The sequence below is a fragment of the Oryctolagus cuniculus genome, chromosome 18 (genome assembly GCF_964237555.1).
Source record: "Oryctolagus cuniculus chromosome 18, mOryCun1.1, whole genome shotgun sequence".
NCBI lineage: Eukaryota > Metazoa > Chordata > Mammalia > Lagomorpha > Leporidae > Oryctolagus > Oryctolagus cuniculus.
Window position 1 is genome coordinate 32,940,231 of NC_091449.1, and position 23,959 is coordinate 32,964,189.

Below are 23,959 nucleotides of genomic sequence, written 5' to 3' on the forward strand. Positions count from 1 at the left end.
CGCTCCCAGGGCCGCAGCCGCAGCTGGCCTAGCGAGATGTTGGCCAAAATGTCATAGGTTCAGGCCAAAGCACGAAGTACAGTCGAAGGCAAGGCTGGCCCTAGGCCTGGCGCCGGCGAGGAGCGTAGGGCCGGCTGGCTTTGCGAGGATGCCGCACGCCCCGGCCTTCCTCTGGCTGCCTTCTCCCAAGCCTGCAGCTCTCTGCACCCTGACTTTATGCACCCCGGCCCCCAGCCTCGCACCTGGGGAAGACGGGGGAAGGGGTTTAGAAAGCTGTTTCAGAAAAATAAAAAGTTTCACTTTGACTTTATTGGATTAAAGCGAAATTGAGTCTTGGCTATTCGCACATATGTTGGGGGACAGGGAAGCCTCCGTAAGCAGCTCCTGGGCGTTGGGCGTGGAGCGGAGCCACAGAGCAGGAGGGCAAGGGCAAGCGTCCGAACATCTATCGGCCTTACGTTTCACCGTCGCTCCTCCGACTAGGACAGGAAACACAGAAGCACGGCCAGTCTCCACGGGAAGAGTTCGTGTACAAATGGTATATATATTTATATATATATATAATTTTTAAACCAGGCACCACTAAGGTGAGTCCTTTCTCGACCAACAAGCAGCAGAGGATACAATGTATCTTCAGCTAGAGACGTTTAAGAAGAGCCACACGTGCCAAATTGAAACTACCTCCCCCATCCAAAAATAAATAAATAAAATACTTACCCCCTCACCTAACTGAAAATCAGGGGGCGGGCGGGAGGGGGCATATTCGATTTCAGGAGGGTGGAGGGATTCCAGGGGGAACAAGGAGACAGATTTCACTTTCTATGGTGAAATACAAAGTTTCTTTTCAACAAATTGCGGGCAGCATGAACACTGGCGGAGTGAGAAACGGTGACAAGGCGGCCTCTTTCCAGGTTACCGCGACCGGAGCGGGGGAGGCGAGTTTACTCTCGGGATGGAGCGCGCGCAGCTAAGCCGCGGTGGCTTCCAGATAAGGAGCGGGCGGCTCCGTCCGGCCGGGGCGCTCACCTCTTCACCCGCTACGGCTAAGGACCCAGCGGGTAGGAAGTTTCCAGTCGCTCGCCCGCCTAATTTCCGCTCCCTCGCGTGCGCTCCTGAGCCCTCCTGCCTCCGCCCTCTCCCAGCCTCCTCTCCCGCGTCCAGCCGGTCAGAGGGGAAACACCAGGAATCCGGAGAAGGTCGAGTACTTCCAGCCCCCCATCAAGTTCCCCCGCTCCAGCTTGAGGTAGGCTCGGTCGCCTTTCTCCATCTGGATCAGGACTCCGTTGCTGGCGGCCTCCCGGGTCACGTCCTGGTCACCGGCGAAGGCGGAGATCACCGGCCACCCGTTCAGCATGAGGCTCACCTGGAAAAGAGGAGGGCCCCCGTCAAAAGCGAGAGCCGGGCGTCCCTGAGCGGTGCCGCACGCGAAACCTCGGCGGGCGGCCGCGGGAGCCGCGGGGCACCTGCTGGCCACCGGGAGAAGGGGGCGGAGGTGCGGGCGGTTAAGAGTCTGCGCCCAAAACGGTAGTCGCCTCGCTCTGCTTTCTCCCAGGAGCACGCCAGGAGAATCGGATCGTGCTCCGCGATCCACTGTAATGACCCCAAGGTACCCCCCACCCCGACCCCAGTCACTAAGAGGAACTCCGCTCCCGGCGCTCCGCGGAAAGCAAACAAAAACACAGCCTCCGCCGCCCCGGGAACCGCGGCGCCGCGGAGAAAGGGCCGGCTGACAACCTCGCGCGGGGCTGCCTCGGTGCGCTCCGCGGCCAAGGCACGGTCTCCGTTCCGCCCCGAATCCTGCCAGGCCCGCCACTGACAGCTTTTGCCCTTGCGCTGCACCACCGACCACGGACCAGGCGCCCAGTCCTCGCCGCGCGGGCCGCTTCTGTCTACACTCAAAGGGGCCCTGGATACCGCTGGGGACCAGGAAAGCCTGCGCGCGACGGCCGGGGCTTGGCTGGAGCCGGGAGGGAGTGGCACTGCACCCTCTCCCCGCCAGGACGGAGGTCAGTCCCCCAAAGAGACGCCACGACACAGGGGACCTGTCCTGTCCACGCGGGCTAAAGACAAGCAAAGAAGCGCCTCGCGGGGCTTCTGTGCTGGGGCGGGGGTCGGGGTGCTGCCTTGAGTCTGGCGGGCAGCTTGAGGAAGCGGGAGCTGCCGGCGGTGCAAACCGCAACCTTCACACCAACTCCCCAGGGAGGACAGAAGGCAGAGCTCGCAACCCGCGCCTGGAGCCGCGGAGCCAGCGCGAGTGCGAGCCCCGGGGCCGCGAGGCGCCGCTGTCCGCACCCCTTTCCCCCCACCCCCACGCCGGCGGCCGCCTCGGCCTCCCAGCCCGCCCGCGGTCCGCCCGGCCCGGCAGCCGGCAGCCCCCCACCGGGGCCGAGGTGGGCCCTGCGGCGGCGGCGGCTGACCTGGATGGTCTGTCTGTTGTAGACTTTTACCACGTGGAAGTTAAAACTGTAGATCCCTTTGCGCGGCGCGATGAAAGTGCTGCGCTCCGAATCGAAGTTGTTCACGATGTTCACCAGCACCTACAAGGAGACGGGGACGGGGCGCGGAGGCAGGGCTCAGCGCCCGCGTCCCTCCGCGGGGTCCCGCAGCCGGCCCGCCCGCGCCCCTCCGCGCGCCCACCTGGTCGAAGTAGATGATCATGGTGCGATTGCTCATCTCGGACGGCTCGTGGTTGGTGCTCCGGATGGCGGAGAAGGCCACCTTGGCGCTGCCAGAGCGCACGGAGATGCCCAGGGCCGTGCCCGTGGGGTCGGACGTGGGGTTGGAGTCGCACACCACCAGGCACTTGCCCTCCAGGACGATGGGCTCCGTCTCGTTCTGCCCGCGGGCCGGGCCCGCCAGCCACGCAGCCCCCAGCAGCAGCAGCTCCACGGCGCCCAGCATCGCGCCGCCGGCGCCCACCCCGCCCCCGCCCCCGAGCCGCCTGCGCCAGCCGCCCCCCCTCCCCGGCCCCGCTCCGAAGCCCCCTCCTCGGCTCGGCTCGGCGCGCAGCTCCGACGCCGCCGCCCTGGACACCGCGGCTCTGTCCTCGCGCTCCGGGACGGGCGTCTCCCGCCGCACGATGCTCCCGGAGCCCTTCCCGGGCCTCAGGGCTGTCGCGGCTGCCCAGCCGCACTTGGACGCATAGCCGCTGCCGCTCAGTGACCGCGGTCGCCGCCGCCGCCGCCTCCCGCCCGCACCCGCCGCTGCCGCCGCCGCCGCCGCTCTGAATTATTGATGCAGCGGGCGCTGCAGCCGGAGCCGGCGGAGAGCGCGCGCCGGGCACAAAGGCGCGGACCGAGGCCTGGCCCCGCCCCCGCCCCCGCCCCGCCCACCTCCCTCCCCTGCCCCGCCCCCTCCTGGCCGACGCCCCGCCTCCCAGCCAATCCCGGCGCGCCGCGCTCCCCGCCGGGCCAATGGCGACGCTGTCCGCGCGCGGCCACCTGACCCCGGGAGCCGTTGTTATTAGGCGCGGCGAGGCGGGCGGCGCGCTGCAGCGGGGTTGGGCTCTGGCCGGGAGTCGACTGAGGGAGCGAGGGCGGGGAGCGCGTGCGCGCGTGTGTGTGTGCGCGCGCGCCCGCGGCCAGTCCCGGGTCCCCGCGCTGCAGCCTCTCTCCCTCTCGCCTTCCGCCTCAGGCCAGGATCCTGTTCAGCTCCCTCGGCCCTTCCAGCCCGCCTCCCTCGTGGGCCCTCAGGTAGGAGGCAGCGCGTGTCATGGTCCGGAACGGAATCGCCTCGGGGCACAGGGCGCCCGCGCGTGGGTGCTTGGGGGTGGGTGGACAGCGCCCCCCAGCGGGCACGGGCGCGAGGGGCAGCCGGCGCGCAGGGGAGCCAGGGTTTCGGGGCCACCGGGCGGCAGGGCGCGTGCGTGAGCAGCGAAGGCGGGGCCTGCGCCGCGGCCTCGGGGGCGGTGCACGTGGCTGCAGTGTCCAGCTGGCTGTCTGCGCTCGAGGCCGGTGCTTCGGTGGGCGGCCGGAGCGCGGGGTGTCCGCGGCCGTGGGGGTGGCGCTTGGCCTCTCGCCCGCGCCCACCTCCCGAAGCGCCTGCCCTGCGGGTCTCGGAGGTCCGATCCTTCGGACATTCATTCATTCGTTCGTGCATTCATTCACTTCTTCAGGATGTAGCCTGGAGCGCCCACCGTGTGCCTCTCACAGTCCGGCGTGCTGGGCTTTTGCCCGTAACAGTGCGTGTCTTTGCACCCGTGCTGTGTACCTGTTCGCAAGCCTGACCCACGTGAGTCTGTGCATCATTGCGGTGAGCTTCACGCAGCCGCCCGCACGGTGTGGGCGATTCGTCCAGGGTCGCCCCCCCCGCCGCGCGCGCACGCTTGGCGCTAGGAGCGCCCACGCGCACGATGCGCGAACGTGAAAGTAAAAAAGCAGCGTGGCTGAGCGTTAGGGAGAGGGGCTGCGGACACGTGGAGCAGCGTGAGGTCGGGGCGCAGGGAAAGGCGCGGGAGCTAGAGAGCGAGCCCCACTGTGGTGGGCGCCCGGCGCCGGTGGGTCTGGTAGTTACCCGCGGGACTCCGAGCCCGGCGCAGTTCCGGGAGAGCTCGTGGGGTGCGGGCTAGCGGCCAGAAGGGTCGGCCGCCCCCTAGGGCGCGCTGTCCCTGCACTCCGAAGCCGGCCTGTCCGCTTGGCTTTCTCCTTTGTTTCCTGCAGACTGACTTGATTGCTGTTCCCGAACTAACTGGGGGAAGCCCCATCGCCAGCCCCCTGTCCGCTTTCCTGAGTCCCCCAGGGGTCACTGGGTGGAGCGGGAGAGAAATGGCCAGGGGCGGAGGAAGAGGCAGCGATGTTAGCTTACAGTGACAGGAAAATGTTCAGCTCAGATCTTTGTGAGACAGCCCCTGGACGCATGGCCAGCTGTGGTTGCGCCTGCTGTGAGCGCATGAGCTAACTGGAGAGGCCAAGGCTGAAGAATGCCCCAGCGTCCGCGTGGCGGCCCAGACCCGCGGCTCTAACGTGGAAGGGACCGAGGAACGCAGAGCGCGCAGGCCCTCGGTGCCCGTGCACCACCCTGCTGCGCGGTGCTTAGGGGCAGGAGCTGGGGGGGAAGCCGGGTCCTGGGGGGCTCAGGAGCAGCGCTGAGACCACCCGGCGGGAGGTGGGCCTCAGCCCCTTCCTCCTCTCTGCCAGGAGCACTCTGCTGTTTATTTTTAGTGTCACCTTGTTAGGAGCCAGGATTCCTGCAGCTGCAAGTGACAAAACCAGTCCAGACTGGCTGAAGGTCTTTTTTTGCGGTTGCTGCAGCAAGCCTGGGGGTGGGTGTAGCCATTTAAGGTGTGACTAGCCCCATCCATCAGGGTTACTGAGATGCGCTCCAGTCCTGGGGTGCTTTTAATTTTCAGACCAGTCGTTTCTGTGTGACAACCCCTTAGGAGTGACTACCAGTTTTGTCCCAGCAACAAAAGAAAAAAAAAGGGCATACTTGGTAAACGTTTGTAGCTTTGTAGCAGGAGTCTCTGATTGACTTGCCACTCTCTGCACGTGGAGAATGGACTGACCAGATGACTACAGGGGAGTCTGGGGGTCTTCCCCAGCACCACATGGTCCAAAGGAAAACAAGGGGAGATGTGTCCTTCTGCCCCTCCCAGGGGTCAGCTGGCTGGGCACAGGTTCCATCCAGAAAGTGTGGTGATGAAGAGGCACAGTGGATGAGCGAACAGTGGCTGAGTCTGTCTCCACGCCTCTCAGCCTTCCAGAGCTCAGCTGAACATGAGGTCAGACGCTGTGCACGGTGACGGAGTTGGAAGTCTCAGTGCACCTCACATGGTGCAGCCAGGTAAGGGAAGTGGGTTCTTGTAACCTTCTACCCTGAAGTTTACCGGGGATGCTCTGGTAGCACTGGTTTTTGCTTTTCCATTCTGGAGGTTCCTAGAAAGATGAGAGTTTGGTTTCTCTGTGGATGGGTAGCATTCCTCGTTGTTAATCACCCAGGGCCAATCCAAGGAGTCTGACCATGAAGGCTTTTTCTGTACTGTAAGAGCATGACGTTTTGCCCGCTGAGGCTGTTGAAATACCGGAGAGGTATCATAAAGCCATTTCTCCGAAGCTTCTGAAGCCATGTGTTGGAGCGATTTAGGGAACCGCAAGGTTGCAGATAACGAATTTCTGCTGCTGCTCCTACCTCCATCACCTGTGGCTTTAAATGCAGCCTTACATTTTCACTGCATTCTGAATTTCTTTCCTGCCACAGTGCATTTTGGGAAAATGAATCTAACAGCAGTCTGGATGGAGGTGACATTCGCGGCACCCCCCACCCCCACCCTGGAAGAAACCCACCTCCCGTGTTGTGAGCCTGGGAGAGCCTCAGAGGGAGGCTGTTTTCTCGCAGCATGGGAGACCAACTCGCCCTTTCATTAAGTCAAAACAGACCCTCTGATGTCTTTAGAAACGAAGCAGGATTCAGCTCTTTTAGTCTTGGTTCAAAGGCCCGCACAGCTGCATTCCCTAGGATTCCAAGTTCATTTGCTCATAAAGCAGAAGAAAAAGGCTACCTTGTTCTCAAGAGTGTTAAATTTAGGATATCAAGGGTCAAGATCATACCAAGTTAATGCCTGATCTATGCTATGAAGTATGGGAGTGGCTGATTCGATGCCGTATAAAGAAAGAAGTAATATTTTCACTTGCACCAAACCTTTGTCTTCCTGAGTATATATGTCTGGTTTTTTTGTCCATTTAGATTCATTTTAAATGCAGCAGTTTTGCTCTTTACACTTTAAAAGTTATGTTTCCAAATTGGCTTTGCAATTGGACATTTTTCTGAAATGTGGGAAAAATGCAGCATACTCTTAAGTGGAGACCAGGTTTGTGGTAACATTTTGAATCTTAAAAAATTGTTTGTATTATGACAGTAATCAGAGGATGCATCTGAAATGTCTTCAGCTCTTACATTAATACCAAACTATGCCTTTTCTTAATCCTAGTCAGAGAAGCCGTATGCTTTCTCAGAAGATGAGGCATCAGTTGTAAAACAATACGATACCTTGAATCCATTGTGGTGTGTGCTGGTAGGGATTTTTTATGAAGCTGCAATTCGATGTAGATGACATTTTAAAAAACAAACTTGGAATAACATAATCCTGCACTGCTCTTGACCAAAAAAAAAAAAATCGTTTTTGAGTACCATCAAACACCACTTGGAATATTTCCAAGAAGTAATTATCTGTGTGCTGTTCGGGGTGGTTGATTATGGAACAATCCCAGGTTTAGCCAATTCAGCAAACGTTTGTGGAGTATGGCGGATGTGCAAGACACCACTGTTGCAGGGCCTGGGCCTGCGGTGGGAGGAGCTCCACGTGCTCCCGGCACCGCAGGACTTCCAGTTTGCCAGTGCTCGGAGACCCTTCCCTAGGACCCCGCTGGGACAACCCGGTGGTTCTTCCACAAGGGCTTCTTGGAAGTTTTAGCTTCATATTGTTTATTTTCTTCCTGGAATGAACTTACATACAGACACACACACACACACACATACACACACACACACACACACACACACGACTAATAGGCCAGAGAGCATGGATGCGAAAGTGCCAGGTGTGCTACATCACACGCAGGTGACGCAGACCGAGGCACCTGAGGGTATGGGGGTCAGGGCGAGCAGGGGGCCCGGGGAGGGTCCCCGCGAGGCGTGGTCATCGCCAGGTGTATGAAGAGTCCCCTCCACTCAGAGCGCCCGCGGGCCGGGGGCTCAGAGACAAGTCTTCTGACTGGGGGACGTCAGCCTCAGCGGAGGGAAACACGTATGAAACGGAGTTTGAAAAGAGGGAAATGCAGGGGTGTGGGGAGTTTGCACTTAAAAAAAAGTCTCCGAGCGGAAGAATCTGGCCCGCGGGCCACACTGCTCTGGCCTCCCCACCCTGGCACCCGAAAGTGGCCCCTGCCAGTGTGACCATCTCTGTGAGCGGGAACAAAGGGCCCCGCGACGTCTGGTGGCTTCCCCCTCTCGGGATGCTGCCTCCTTGAGCCCCTGTGGCACTGCGGCGTCCCTCCCTCTGCCTCCAGCCTGGCCTGAGCCTGGAAGATCTCAGCATCCCGAGCTGATTGGCCTGTAGTAGGTTGTCTCTTCATGAGAGTCCCTCCATGTGATGCGCCATTAATTCTGCTTCCTCCTGGGAGCTCCCGGCTCCGACATGTCCCTGTGTACTCTTGGCGGTCAGAACCAGTGCATTCGACACATTGTATCCTCCGGGAGACCTCATAGTTGTTTAGTCATAGATTGTATCATAGAGAAAAATTGCCATGAAGCAAACCCTGGTTTATACTAATTCACAGTTGCTGCATGTCACTACCAAAGTTATCGATTTTGATCAAAACTATTCCTCATGAAGCTTTTTTTAAAGAAGATTTTATTTATTTGTATTAAAATCAGAGTTACAGTGAGAGAGGGAGAGACAGAGAGAGATCTTCCATCCAGTGGTTCACTTCCCAGATAGCCACAACAGCTAAGACCAGGCCAGGCGTAAGCCAGGAGCCAGGAGCTTCCTCCAGGTCTCCCACATGGGTGACAGGGGCCCAAGCACTTGGGCCACCTTCTGGTGCTCTCCCCAGCCATTGGCAGGGAGCTGGATCAGAAGTGGAGCAGCTGGTACGTGAACCGATGCTCATATGAAATGCCAGCATCTCAAGCAATGGCTTAACCCACTACGTCACAATGGCGGCCCCAAAAGAAAGTATTTCTTAAAGTAGCAAATGCTAAATATCCAAGTAAATTTTATCCTTTTCTCTTACAGTACAAGAATATGTTAATATCTTGACAAACACCATATTATTTAATGGACTCATAAAACCATTTTGCGTATGAAAACCTTACCAAAATGTGTCTTCTTATTAGAAAGCATGACAATTCACTGTTCAATTTTTTAAGTTTATCAACTTTCATCTGTGCATGTTCTCAACAAATAAGAATTTCATTACGATATAAAATCTAATAACCCTGGATTATATAATAGCCTTGGATTCTAAAAGAACAGATTGGAGACAAGTTGCAATAAAGAACATTTCAATATAGAGAGACTTAAGAGAGGATTCCATTAGTACCGTTGAGTTTACCTATCCATTCTGCACCTGCTGCCTAGTATTGTGTAAGCTTCTTACTGAAATAATATTAAAGGCGACTAGGAAGCATCCAGCAATTACAAAGTCATCTTTGACAAGCAAGTCAGCCCTAAGTGCCAGTGAAAGCTAAAGCAGATTTCATGAAAATATCTGCCCAATGAGAGTGCGTCCTGTTCTACAAGGAAAAGACGGATACAATCCTATTTCCACTGGTTGTTGTAACACTATATTGTCACAGTTTTAAGTAATTACAGATCCATCAACATTTATCTATGGCTTTCACTGAATTATAAAACTTCACAACTACTTTTTCCCTAATCTCAATTACTGTGAAATTGGTGCCAATATTTAATGCACCAACACTATCAAGATAATAGAACGTACCAGAGGTGAGATTTCTAGCTTTTAAACTCAAAGGCCAGAATTCTCAAGTGCTTCAAGCTTTAACTGTTGAAGCTTAGTTCCTATTGAGTCAACTGCCTGCATTGTACAGACTGATGCCCAGGGAAGTGAGCTCCTTGAGACAGCCCAGGTAGCCCAGTGGTTCTTGTGTAGTGGCTCTCAAACTAGGATGCGAGGAGAACCTAGCATCCTGTTCTGTGGAGCCATGGGGAGAGTCCATTAGTAAGCTGTGTAATTGGGTGCTTGGTCTCCTCCTCAGCCAGTGATGAGAATCTACCAGAAAAGCTGACTTTGAGAATGAAAGGAGGTAATCTGTGTGGTTAGCCTTGACCTGGGAGCTGCCACCCAATTCCTGAGGATGTTATAGGACAACCCCAAAACATTGGTTGGAGGATTTGCTATGGAACCCCCAAAACTGGGGCTGCTTGCATGACACTCAGCAAGCCAAGCATTGGGGGCAAGGGGTGAGGATGTGAGGCAGGGCAGGGGGCCAGAAAAAGGAGGCATCTATTGCAAAGCACAGAGCAAGGAACTGGGCAGTGTCACTTAATTCCTGGGGGGAAGGTTTCTTAGAGATTGGAGTTGGGGCTGAGAGGTGAGTTGGTGGGTCTGCTTGGTCTGTAGTGCTCACTGCCCTCCTTCAGTAGCTTGACAACATTCATGGCACAACGGGCTCCATTCAGTCTGGGGGCTATGTGCAGGTGGCGGTTACTTTTTGGTCAAAGCCTGGGGCTCCTGGAAAAGAAACTCCTCAAGAACGGAACAAACATCCAGGTGTTATCTACAGGGGAGATGAACGGCCTTGAGAGTCCTGTGTTCAGGGAGTCTATAGGGCCAGCTGTACCACTCCATCAATTCAGTGAGCTAATTTTAGTGAGATACTGGTTTGCAGTCATAAAAGCAGACCAAGGAAACGCTAAGCTAAAGGACGGGGGCTGGGAGACCAGGGGAGACTGGGACCTTCCTGATGCTATCTGGCATCTGCCTCCCAGGCTACGTTTTGGGGCTCGGTCTCAAGGCTGCTGATCTCCTCAGGTGCCCAGTCCAGGGGCAGCCTCCACTGCACTCCGCTAGCTCCAGACTCATCTGGGGCCGAATGAGCTCACTGTTCACCAGTGGCTTTTCTTACCTTGCTGAACAACAGTCCAAACAATAGTTGATTTTTTTTTTGAGATGCACAAAGGGAGTTCAGAAAGTTCATGGAAAATGGAATTGAAAGATAAGTTTATTTTGATGCAAAAAATAATTTGAAATGTATATATACAAGAGGTCTTCAAAAAGTGCATAGAAATGCATATTATGAAAAAAACTATGCATGATTTTGAAAATGTTTTGCCCCCAAATAAACTTATATTTTAATTTATTTTTCCACAAACTTTTTGAAGCATCCTCTCACATTCTGTTGGAAGTCTTTGACTGCAAACTGGAAACAGAGACTGTTTGTGCACTTCAGTAACAGCATCCACACGGTTGGCAGTGTCACAAGCATGTTGTGTGTTCCTGTTTTCTGCATGTATCCAACAAATGTGTATCAGTAACTTACCGCGTGACAGGCATCATTTGTAGTATGGCCAGGCATGCCTCAGTGACAAAGCCGAGGATCATGGAAGGTATCTGAGCAACACTTGACATTGAGGCAGTTCTGTTAGTCTCCTCGTAAACTCTCTACAGATACCGAGGCTGAATCCTTCCTGGTCTCACGGACCAGGGTGACCCCCTCATCCTTCCGGCCACGGTTCTGAGAGTGGCAGTTTTTTTCCACTGAAACATCCCTGTGAAGATGCCTCACAATTCAAGATTTAGTTGTTTTTTTTTTATATGACATTTAATTTTTTTTTCCATTTCTCCCTAGAGATTTAATTGGAAACTCATCACCATTATGAATTTTGTGTTGTCATTTCCATTTTTAAATTTAAGCAACTTCAAGGATTGTGAATCTGGCAGCCTGGAAATTGAAGGTGGAGGTAATTATTGTGTTGCATGGATACGTTTTGTCAATTGAGAGTGGTTTCCTTGTTCTTAGTCTATGAGAGTTTTTTTAAATAAATGTTTGCGGTGCCCTTTAAATATTCCGTTTTAAGACACTGAGAAAAGAATTTGGTTCCTCCCTGCCTGCTTTGTAGGGGTGAGCCAGCACCTTGCCTGTCTGAGAAGGGTGCAGCACACGTCCTCTCGGGGGGATCTTGCATCCTCGCCCCCTGTGGCCCTGTAACACTTCCTGTGTCTCTCTTCTCACAAATGAGTACTCTGCTGCCCACCCCGTCAGGGGCATGGGGAAGGGAGCCTCTGACATTGTGCTTGGGTGGACAGAATTGAGTGGTCCGTGTCTCTCACGTCTCCACAAATGATGTTTTTGTATTATGCTAGGGCAGTAGTTCTCTAAATAGCATAGTCTCCCCTGGAAGTTGCCCACAATGCTGAGAGTACACCTTGCCAAAGGTGAGTCTGGAACACAGGTTGCATCCTCAGCATTGCCCCGAAGCTGAATTGGGGCTCTCTGGAATAGCAAAGACAAATTTATAGCAGTTCATTAGTGCAAGGGATCAGAGAGAGAGAGAAAGAAAAGAGAGAGAGTGCCGCCGTCACCACGGGCGAAACCGCACTCCCACGCCAGCACAGACAGGAAGCTCTGGAGATGGAGCCCTCGGCCAGCAGAAACCCACTTCCTGTTTGGAAGTGGTCTTCAGCAGGATGTATGTCTCATGTCTCGTGCAACCAAAGGGGTGTTTCCATCCCAGTCACTTGACGAAGATTTCGTCCTGGCTTTAGGGGGCCTCCCCTTTCCAACCTAGGAACAGATAAGCTTTGGTTGTCTGAAGAAACAACTCTATTACAAATCCAGAGAGTTATTTCTCCCTTTTGTTCCCCTAATATTGTTGCTAGATGGAGCTGCCTTTTTTTTTTTTTTCAACCAGAAGCTAGATTTAGAGACCTAAATCAGTTTGTTATTCCCATTCATTCTAATGAGGACATGTATGTATTCATTCAATGAGATGAGAAATATAGAAATATTTAGAGCTTTTTGTAACATCTCCATTGCTCAGCAGATCATTTCAACCATGTTTTTCCCCAGGTTTTTGAGACTACCGTTGGAAAGCTTAGTTGATATTAAAGGGGGGGGGGCAAGATTCAGAAGCACAGAATGTACTTGCAAGAACTGTAATATTCCCATAAGCTGAGTTTAAAGAAAAGCAGTAGGGTGTGTGCCACCATGTTGATTTATTACCATCATTGATGAAGATTATGACTTCTTTCCTGTAGTTTTAGTCTTCTACCCCCAATCCAGAGTAAATAATTTTTTTAAAGATGCATTTCTTTATTTGAAAGGGAGAGTTAGAGTTAGAGAGAGATCTTCCATCCACTGATTCACTCCCCCAAATGGCCAAAATGTCCGGGGATGGGCCATACCGAAGCCAGGAGACCCGAAAGAAGCTAAGATAATTTTATTATGTGTGTGGCTGTAATAAAAGCACTATTTTGTGGGCTGGACTCAAGGACGCATGTTTAAGAAAATCAGATTAATCCCATTAGAAAAGTTGTCTTATTCATAAACCTTTAGCCATGGAAGAGACACCATCAGGAAGCTGCACAGGTATGCATAGGTGGATAGAATGAAGTGCCATCTTTGACAATCGGCAGAACAAAGCAATAGCCAACATTTGCTGCATGCTCTCTATTTAAAAGCTAGCATACCTTTCACAGACAAGGACATATGCACCTGAACATTGGGCTTTCAGGAGGTTTTTGATGTCGAGTTTAGGATATTCTGCAGGGCAGCGGAAGCAAGCCGATTGGTCCACAGTCAATCAACTGGTGGAGGTGGACCCCTGCCCACTGCACCCCTGTACACCCTTACGAAGGCATACAGTGGCTCCAGTGATGGCGACGCAGTTTCAGCACTGACTGAACCTTAATATGCAGTCTTTTTTCCTGTTGAGTGATGAGGTTTTTAGCTTGAAGACTCTCCTTAAATTTTTTTTTCTTTCTCCTCTTTTGTCCCTAGTCGGCAACAGATGACTGGGGTTCTTGTGGTGATTTTCCATACCTTTTAATCATTTCTATGGCTGTTAACATGACAACAGTGATATTTCCACTTAAAACATCGTTTCAAAGGTGCACAGAGCAAGGAATAAACTAGAAGCAACACATAAATGATACTTCTGCGAGCTACTGTGTTCAGAACTGAGGGGCACTGCATTACCGATACTGCTCAGTGCTACGTTCCTACGTTTTGGTCTTTTAATGGATGGAGATATAATTCTCTCACCAATTTGTCCTTCCAGAAAACAAACACTAAGATCAGTGTGATTGCACCGATGCTGTGCAGCATGTGCCGAGGGGTTCAGTGTGCTGACCGCACACATTGCTCTTTCCACTGGGGGTGTTAACAGGATGTGAAGAACTAATCAGTTCATCTATGAACCGCTAATATCTCCTTGTCATTTTGAAGATTTGATATTTCAAATATTTTTAAAATCATACCTTCTTAAGGGACACTATTAATGTTTTTTATTCAACAAACAAAGTCCTTTATTCTGCCCCTCCTCCCACCCACTTTTTCACCTCCTAGTGTCCTTTTAACAGTGATGTGCTGATCAGCTTGGTGGGCTTATGCCGCCACCCAACCAGGGCCTCATTTTATCGATAAACCTTGCTTCCCTAGATGTTTCATTCTTTTTTTTTTTTTCTTAAGATTAATGGCCAGCACCGCAGCTCAATAGTCTAATCCTCCACCTCTGGCGCCGGCACTCCAGGTTCTAGTCCCGGTTGGGGCGCCAGATTCTGTCCTCTTTGCTCCTCTTCCAGGCCAGCTCTCTGCTGTGGCCCGGGAGGGCAGTGGAGGATGGCCCAGGTCCTTGGGCCCTGCACCTGCGTGGGAGACCAGGAGGAGGCACCTGGCTCCTGGCTTCGGATCAGCACAACACGCTGGCCATAGTGGCCATTTAAATAAAATTAAAAAAAAAGATTTATTTATTTTTTTTGGAAGTCAGAGTTACACAAAGAGAGAAGGAGAGGCAGAGAGAGAGAGAGGTCTTCCATCCGCTGGTTCACTCCCCAGATGGCTGCAATGGCCAGAGCTGTACCAATCCAAAACCAGGAGCATCCTCTGAGTCTCCCACATGGGAGCAGAGGCCCAAGCACTTGGGCCATCTTCTACTGCTTTCCCAGGCCATAGCAGAGAGCTGGTCTGGAAGTGGAGCAGCCGAGACTAGAACCAGCACCCATATGGGATGCTGGCACTGCAGACAGTGGCTTTACCAGCTACACGACAGTGCTGGCCCCTCCCTGGATATTCTCAAACAGACAAATGTGAGTTGTCCTCACATGGTGTGTTCAGATGAATGATTTTGGAAGGTGTTTCCTGACCATCCTACCGCACAGACCACGTTTTAGGGGAGCAGCACCAGACATCCAAACTTTTCACCCAAATCAAGTTTTATACCTTAGTTAACAGTGAATCTGAGGTGTGTAAAATTGTGTTTCAGATGTGTTTTGGTTTCCAAAATGCAGCTGCCTTTTTGTCACACCATGTTGTGGCCTTGATAAGGAAGTTAGCCTCATCATGGTTGTGTCTTTGTGAAATTTTCAGTTTCCAGTGCTTAGGGCTGATTGGGCTGCCACATTACATATTCTTGTGTTAAAAACCATTATAGGGCCAGCGCCCTGGCTCACTTGGCTAATCCTCTGCCTGTGGCACCGGCACCCCGGTTGGGGTGCCAGATTCTGTCCCGGTTGCTCCTCTTCCAGTCCAGCTCTCTGCTGTGGCCCGGGAGTGCAGTGGAGGATGGCCCAAGTGCTTGGGCCCTGCACCCGCATGGGAGACCGGGAGGAAGCACCCGGCTCCTGGCTTCGGATCGGTGCAGCAACGGCCGTAGCAGCCATTAGGGGAGTGAACCAAGGGAAGGAAGACCTTTCTCTCTGTCTCTCTCACTGTCTATAACTCTCTCTCTCTCTCTCTCACTGTCTAACTCTGCCTGTCAAAATAAAAAAAATTTCAAAAAAAAACCTTTATAAATTAGGAAGTGGAGACTTTTGCCCCATTTTGCACACAAGCAAAGCAGAGCAAGCAGATTGTCCGGGGCTTAACTGAAATGTGTTGAGCAGAGATTTCAGCCTGCTTAGTAAGATTGCAGACACTGTGTCCCCAAGAGTTAGCAGCACCCAGTCCCAGGCATGCCGCCCCACACCTCATGACTAGCTGACGTGTGCAGGTTGGATAGTGTCACCCCATTCATGGGTGGCAACACTGAGGTCCAGAGACTTCAGAGACCTAACTCAGAATCCCAGGGTACTGTGCCCAGGGAGTGTGCACCCGGGGGTCTCAGAGGGCATCCTGTGCTTTCCTTGCCTGGACCCTGGCCACTGCTGTCTCCTTCCGTCACCAGTCAGGCCGCGTCCTACCCTTTCCTCCTTCTGCCTTGCGGTGACACAGTCCGTGTGTCTCTGTCATGGTCAGTAGCCCCTCGACTGCCCACCCCGCTGCAGCAGGGGTGGTGTAGGGCCCCTCTCTGCGTGGTGTCCTTTGTTCCTCTCCACCCTCCAGAGCTGTTGGTGGTGGGGACTGGCCAGGTGTGAAAGACGATCTGAGCGTCCCCCTCTGCCGCCTTTTATCCGACAGGAACATTCCTTCCTTCTCGCTTTAGTTCATTAGTGCCCTTCTGTTCTAAGGCACCTCCCCACCATAAAAATAGTAAGAAGCTGTGAGTCATTTACACTTTAGCTTGAATGTGCTTTCGTGCCTCCACCAGGGCTGTTTGTGCCTAACTCTTTTTCACTGACTGCAGAATGACAATCTCTGGATTCTCCTGGCTCCTTTTCTGTGATGAATAAACTAGAAAAATGTTGGTACAGATGTCAGGACCACTAGGGACCTATTTCCTGGAGGTGCCCGGGCTGGAGCAGCCTTTCCTGAGCTTAGCCCCTCTCTTCCCACCTGTGTGCTGGAACCAGGCAGTCTCTGGCCCTGCACCCACTTCCAGCTCATCAGGGAGCCAACAGCACATTCTCCATGCTTGTCAGTGATCACCTGGAGCCCTTGACACAGTGACTGAGCTCCCCTTAGGGGCAGCCACAGACTTCAGAGTGCGGTGCTTCTGCTATCTGCGACTGGCTGGTGGTTTCCAGGGAGCCAGGTGACTGGCATGTGTATGCTCATGTGCACATCCATGCTTGTGCACGCATTCATGTATGGTAGGAGAGCCTGTGAGGTAGGTGCCTGGGGAAGCCACAGAGACCCTTAGCCCCAAAACTGCAGTTGGTTTCTCCCATAAGCAGACTGCAGACAAGGATCCAAGTGCAAATGTCTTACTTGAGAGAGGACTCCATGGAACATTGGTAGGAGAGCAGAGAAGAGAGGCAAGGAAGGGAAGGCTGTGCACAGGTCTGTTGGTCATTTGCCTTGTGGACAGCCCATCAGGGGCCTTGGGGAGTCTGTGGAACCCAAGACTCAGCTTGCCTACCCTGTGCTGCAAAGGAAGGGCTGACGGTCTGGCCCACCCTCAGTGGTGAGAGCTCTGGATGAGAGCTGTGAGTTTGCCCTGGATTCTAGTGCTTTGGGCCATACAGGCTTGCTTTGGTTTCAGAAAGAGCAGACACAGACCCAGGTGCTGGAGTTGGGAGTCACCGGGGCCCTCCCAAATGGGAAGATTGGGGGCTCTGGGCAGAGCTCCCATGTGCTGCTTCTCGGGGTGTGTCAGGTGGTAGGGGGAATGCCTAGGGCCCTGCCTGCTGGAGATAGTCCTCAGTGAGGTTTTTGCATCCATGGCACTAGGGTTGAATGATTTATGTTGTCAGAGAAGCCCATCAGCACTGAAGGTTATGGCAGGCAAGGAGAACTAGCAACTAAGACACAAGAAAAAAACACCACACAGTTGGTTTAGCCAAACACAAGGAAAGACTCTTATAGTCAATGGTGTGGACTGCATATTATTGATGTCTGATTACAATGCTGCATCATAATGATTTTGCATGTCATTAAAGATGTGTCAGATTAACTTTGTCGTAAAATTGATGACAGCATTAAATTTTATTCACACGCTCAGCCTTCATAATTTATTGCTTATAGAGCATGGTCATGACTTCAAATGGCAATATCCAAGACAGTGTTCGTTTGATGACTACCTTGCTTATCCGTGAATCCAGTTTGTCCATTCATTTGAATCATTCATATCATGCGATCACCATCACCAGCCCTGCCTCCGGTGCTGCTGGTGGCAGAGAATTCCATTCACCCAGACATCATGGCCAAGAGGGTCGTGCCTATCTCTTTGGGAGTTTTCTTGCCATATTTCATTAATTCACCCAACTGACCGGTTTTTGGCTCCTACCATGCAGCATGCATGGTGCCAGGGGTGTAAATTTAGATTGGATTGGGACTTAAACAGCTCATGGTACTAGAAAACCACAGTGTTTTACAGATGTGCAGGAAGAGAGCAAACATGCATAAAGAGCAACACGTCTTCTGTTTGCTTGGGTGCAGAACAACAGAGCTGTTCCTGTGTTTGGTTACCAGTCATCGTTTTATGCTTTCAGAAATGAGGGGCACCATAGGGTAGCATTGTTGCATGGCCTTGGCTTTTCTTGCCAGCTGAGAATTGGATGAATGAAAGGTGTTCACTGGTAAAACATGTTTCCTATGGCCGCATGCACAGCATCGGCACCTTTTTAGGAACCAAGTCTGAAGATGTCATCAAGCCCCAGGCACACACACTCCTTAACAAGCAGACAACAGAAAGAACTGCACAACCCAGGGAGATGCTCTCAAGAATGGGCTTCATACTATGGGAGGCAGAGCCAGATACATTCTTGAAGTTGATGCAGTCACATAGGAAGGATGTATTGGAAAGCTATGACTGGACGTCATCAGCTCTGAGTTGAGCTGGGCAAGAAGAGAATGATGACCAATAGCAGATGGACTCAGGAGAGCACTAGTGTTGAATTTGGGCCTGGTGAAGCCCCAAGGTTCTAGTGTGGGTCTAGCCATGGACAAGTAAGTCAATCCAGGTCATACTGACACCCTAAGGTGGATAGAATGCAGCCCTTCTAAAGAATTCTATGTTCCCAACAGCCAACATGGAGTGCCCCAGCTGGCCATGCAAGTTAAGGCTATGACATACCTGTAGGAAATAAAAAAGCCCAGCCCCAGTCACAGGAATGTGGAATGATAACCACCAGGTTTGAAACAACCCGATCTTCTCTTCTGAATGGAGCAGTGTTTAAAGACCATATCGCAGCATGGGGAAATGCATGTATTTATCATACCTGAGATAAGAAAGGGGGTGGCATGGTGGCACAAGAGGCTAAGCCTCCACCTACGACTCTGGCATCCCATATCGGAGTACTGGTCCAAGTCCTGGATGTTCTGCTTCCAGTCCAGCTCCCTGATAATGCACCTGGGGAGGCAGCAGAGGCTGGCCTAAGTGCCTGGGCTCCTGCCACCCATGTGGGAGCCCTGGATGGAGTACTTGGCTCCTGGCTTTGACCTGGCCCAGCCCTGGCTATTGTGGCCACTTGGCAGATGAAACATTGGATGGAAGATCTCCTTCTTTTCCTGACTCTGTCACTCTGCCTTTTGAATAAATAAAATGTATCTTATAGAAATGTTTTTTGAAAGAAGATAAGAAAGGATGTGCCCACACTGCAGGCTGATGCCATCTTCCTCACCAGCCCACACCTGGGCTACTTGTGCAGTTAGGAACACTGTCCCCTACCCACTCCCTGGAAGCTGCAACTTCCCGGGCATCCAGGAACTGTCCCCAGCTCTCTGCAGCCCCCGCTGGCATCCCTTTAGATGGTTCTCACATCTCTGCCTTCCTTTTTAATCCCGCGACCTCTGCTGTTCTGTAGTCCTCGCCCTTCCTGAGACCTAAGGGTTTCTTGCTTCAGTCCCTACCCCTCCTTAATCTTGTCTGAGCCATATCCATGGCTCCTCCTGCTGGCCTAGCAGATGAAGTTCACTTTGTACATGGGCCTTGGCTCTCCTTCCCCCCTCACCTCCAGAGATGCCCTCCAAGCTCACCTTCAGCCTCTGGACACACCAGGCAATGTCTATCTCCGTTCCACACATGTGCTCCTTCCTCTGCTCAGCTCCCTACCTCTGAAACGTCCAGAACCCTCCCAGGCAAAAGTAATCATGTAAATTCCCAAAATCAAGGTTCCACTAGAGAGATTATCTTGTTGGTTATAGTTATTTACTTGTTTTTTTTTTTAATATTTACTTACTAATTTTGAAAGAGTTACACAGAGAGAGAGAGTTCTTCCATCTTCTGGTCCACTCCCTAGATGGCCACAACAGCCAGCACTGGGCCAGGCCAAAGCCAGGAGCCAGGAGTTTCATCCGGGTCTTCGATGTAGGTGGCAGGGGCTCAAGCATTTGTTTTATCCTCCACTGCTTTTCCCAGGCCATTAGCAGGGAGCTGCATCAGAAATGGAGCAGCCAGGAAGTGAACCGGTGCCCATATGGGGTGCTTTATCTGCTCCACCACAATGCCAGCCCCATTACTTGTCACTGTTAATTAGCTTTATATCACAGTAACTGAAGCTCAAACATAGATTTGTTTTTCACTTAATATTAAATAGACTTTTAGAATGCCACACTCTTTGGGTCAAAGAGATTTGACTTGGATTCTATACAAGACAGAGTTCCTGATGTCATGCTGTTAAGAACTGTGGCTCATTCTAGCAGGAAAGGAGAGAATTCATGGCTGTGGAGTTACCCACACACTGCCTGGCAGGTGCAGGTGGCCTCCGGGCAAGAGGCAGAGCACAGAGTCTCTGCAGGGGTCCAGTGCCGTCCGGCTGCTGCATGCAGCCAAGCACTCAAGCCTGACACTGGACAGCTCCCTCTGGCGTGGCCCCCAGTGCCGCTGCCACTCCCGCCGGAGTGAATTCCCTGCAGTCCCCGCTTCCCCTGTGTTATTCCAAGAGTCCACCGCTGTGTGATTGGATGAGCCTAGATCCATGTCTGAGCCACAGCTGCAAGGGAGGCTGGGAAGCTGAGCACCTGGCTTCTGTTGAGTTGTTGGTCTCTGCCATCCATCAAGATTCATGAGGTAGGGAAGTCTCCAGACGAAAAAGTTGGTTCATGTGCTGGGTGGAGCTGAGCGGGGCTAACAGAGGGTACAAAAGTCCACTAGAGACAAATGTCCACTAGAGCTTTCTAATTAAGAGCTTCCTTTGATGGTGCGAGTAGGACTTAGCAGAAAAAACTGCATACTCAAATTGAGAAATTTGAGGAGACTAGAATAAAGGAAATGTTTGCAAGGTATGTAAGGGCATAGAGAAGCCACGAAGGACAGTGCAGGACTCCAGGGTAGTTCCAGAGGGCAGCCCCAACCACCCCAGGGCTGGAGAAGCAGAGCAGGGAGCAGTTAACCAGACCTGGAGGTACAGGCAGACCAGCGTGCAAGTGCAGACAGTACCCTGATGAGCTGAATCCATGTTCAAGAGACACAGGCCGCCCTGAGCAGCACTTCAAGGAGAGAGCCAGAGTGAATGCCCCACCCCCTCCCTGCGAGGCTCCCCACTAGCCCCCACCAGGGGCCAGAGGGCCAGGAGCCGGAGCAAGCTGCTGCTCCTCATCAGACTAAAGCCTGGAGCCACAAAGGAAGGGCAGAGGGAGGACCGGGCGGAGCCGACAGCACACAGCTTCCTGTCCGAGAGGCCTCATCGCTGTGTTCTCACTTCTCAGTTCACTCCAGATCTCCTTTGGGTGCCACTTTGCATTCCAGTGCCCGAGCCCAGCAGTGCTGTTACAGGGTCCTCACTTTGAATTCAATGAGATGCTTTTGTCCCCTTGTTTGCTGTTTCGAATGCTCTGCTGTGTGGGTCAATGGCCCACACCATTCAAGGTCAGCAAATGGCAAGTGGTGGCCGGTGTAGTTTTCCTTCCTGGGCTTGGGCACAAGGGCGGGACATATGAGCTGCTGAACAGTGTTGGGTACCTCCCTTTGCAAGTCCTCATGCAGGAATCTTCTCCACCTGCTGTCTCAGCACAGGTGGTTCCCTGCTGCTGCCCGATTCGGCCCAGCCCCGTAGGTAAAGCGGAGATACTATTGTAGGCTAGCTTTATTAATAATTTTAATATTAATATCGAGGGTCCTTGCCACCTGTTCAGATAAGAATTCTGAATATCAGCTCAAATAAAACAGGTGACGTGAGAAGTTTTTAGCATTTATTCAGTGAGAGAAATACACAGGAAAGTGAAAGCTTTATTTAGGGGAGAAAGAAGTCTAGAAGCATAAGCTGGATCCCTACCAGGCAGAGAGCAGGTCGGGAGCCACGTGGAGCAGAGTGTGCAGTTAGCAGCAGCCACAGGTAACATAGGGCATAGGGCGGGCAGGAGAGCATAGAGAACAGACAGCTGGAAGGCTGCAAGCCCGGAGGGGCGGCACCAGACAACAAGGGAGGGGCCCACTGTGCTCCACACCTTTTATCTACGTGCAAAAGGGGAGTGGTTATGTAACCTAATCAGCAAGTGGGCATTTGCAGGTACTATCAGGTAGGGTCATGAGATCGCACAGGAAGCATGGGGGAGGGCGTGGTCTTCCATGAGTCTGATTGATTTAGTCCTATCTGCCTGCCTACATCAACACAGGTCGTCAGTAAAAGGAGCCCCACAGCATTTCAGGCCTGTGAGTTCCCCAAGAACTCATGCAGGATAACCCCGAGTCCTTTGAAGGGGCATGGCCACTCGGGCTACAACAGCCAGGTCTTTCCTTTGGGAAAGAATATGAGGGGAAGCCTTCATCATTATCTTCAAGTCTAGCCTAGGTTTCCTCCCAGAACACGGAGACCGAGTGTGTCCCGCACCCTCAACTAGGGGAATGAAAGTGCAGCATGAGGCAGCCAGGGGGAAGAAGAGCATTCCCTTTTCCTGCTGAAACATTGCAGTAGTAGAAAGCATCTGTGGAACATGCAAATGATGGAGAAGCACAGGAAGGAGGGGCAGAAACGGGGCTCCATGGGCCAGTTCCCTTCCCCCGCGAGCACTGTGGCCGGGAAGCGTCTGTCCAGCTGTGCCATCCCGGGCTGCCGAGCAGGGGACAGGAAGGGACAGTCTGTGCTCTGCTGCCCTCACAGGTTGCATCAGTCCTTGGGTCTGCGAGCCCCGGAATGCACAGGCTGTGTCTCACTTTGTGAGAGCAAGAACCTTTTGCAGAGCTGCAGGCCTGGGCTGTGTGCACACGGCCACCTGGAGACCGTTCCTGAGTGACTTCTCCCCACTCATTTATTTTAAGCACTAATTGTGTGTTACCAGTTTGGCTGCTTTCTACCAAAACAGGAATTTGCTTAATTATTTAAAGGAATCCACAGATGAGTTTTGGCATTTGTACATCTCATTTGTTTGCCAAGAGCAAAATATGTACTCTTTTGTTAGGAGATGTCCATGAAATGACTTTGGTTGAGATTTAATGTGAGCAAAAGAAATACTCGCTTCTAGTATTGCACCAAACACCGAGTCTGCTGCATGGATTTTCGGGCTATGTTGCAAGGATTCCGAAAGCTGCTAGCACACCTTGTTCTGCAGGAGGGACTCCCTGGCCTAGCCACCCTGGCCCCTGTCTCCTCTCGCCTCCCAGATCATGTGGTGTCAATATCTCTCATTATAGCCCTAACTCATCTCATCCCAAGCTGTAAAGGAGCTGATCCAGCTACAAGTCACATCCCAGCAGATCCTAAGTCCTGGAGGGCAAAGGAGTTGTGGCAGGACCACACGCAGAGGCAGTGAACCAAGTTCCTGGAGCCGCTGCTTCCTTAGCACCCCTACAAGATCTCCAGCCTCTGCCTGTTCATCCCGGCTGTGGCAGGATATCAGCACCACATGAATACAGCTGCTCACCCTTGGCGGCTTCCTCCGTCACCCCCAGCCTACTCACCACCAAGACCTGCAGGTGCTGCCTCCTTAAATTGTCCCTGGAGCCCAGCCACCTCGTTACACACGAGTCTTCAGTGCCACACATTTGTACCACTAGTTGTTTCCAACCTAAATTACCAGAGTGCTTTCTAGTTGGTTTCACCACATCTAGTCTGAAGCTATCCCATCAGGTTCGTCACACAGCAGGAAGAGATATGTGTCTTTTTAAAGATTTCCTTATTTGAAAGGCAAAGTGACAGAGAGGGAGAGACAGAGGTCTTCTATCTGCTGGTCCACCCCTCATACGGGGCAACAGCTGGAGCTGGACCAGGCCAAAGCCAGGAGGCAGGAACTCCATCCGAGTCTTCCACAAGGCCAAGTACCATCTTCTGCTGCTTTCCCAGGGCACACTAGCAGGCAGCAGGCTCAGAAGCAGAATAGCCAGGACTAGAACCAGCACTCTGGTATGGGATGCTGGTGTCCCAAGTGGTGGCTTAACCCACTGTGGCACAACACTGGCCCAAAGAGTTAGGTTTTTAAAGTGCAAATCTGCTCATACTACTCCCTACCATCCTTCAATGGTTTCTATTTAACTTTCAAGAAGGACAAGTATTTTTTTTAATTAATTTATTTATTTGAGAGGCAA

General features: G+C 52.5%; 1 protein-coding gene across 2 annotated transcripts; it reads right to left on the bottom strand.

Moving 5' to 3' along the window:
• Positions 1-289: 289 nt before the first annotated feature.
• On the bottom strand, positions 290-3,286 carry CBLN1 (cerebellin 1 precursor). 2 transcript variants are annotated; one of them, XM_051833886.2, is made up of 3 exons: positions 2,638-3,286; positions 2,448-2,537; positions 290-1,363 (listed from the first exon to the last, which is right to left on the bottom strand). In XM_051833886.2, exons 1-3 carry the CDS (start codon positions 2,899-2,901, stop codon positions 1,166-1,168), a joined length of 552 nt encoding a protein of 183 aa, XP_051689846.2. In that variant the 5' UTR covers positions 2,902-3,286; the 3' UTR covers positions 290-1,165. The 2 variants fall into 2 exon arrangements, with proteins under 2 accessions (XP_051689846.2, XP_002721388.2); XM_002721342.5 differs by having other exon boundaries at positions 2,418-2,537; positions 2,638-2,945.
• Between the last annotated feature and the right edge of the window lie 20,673 nt (positions 3,287-23,959).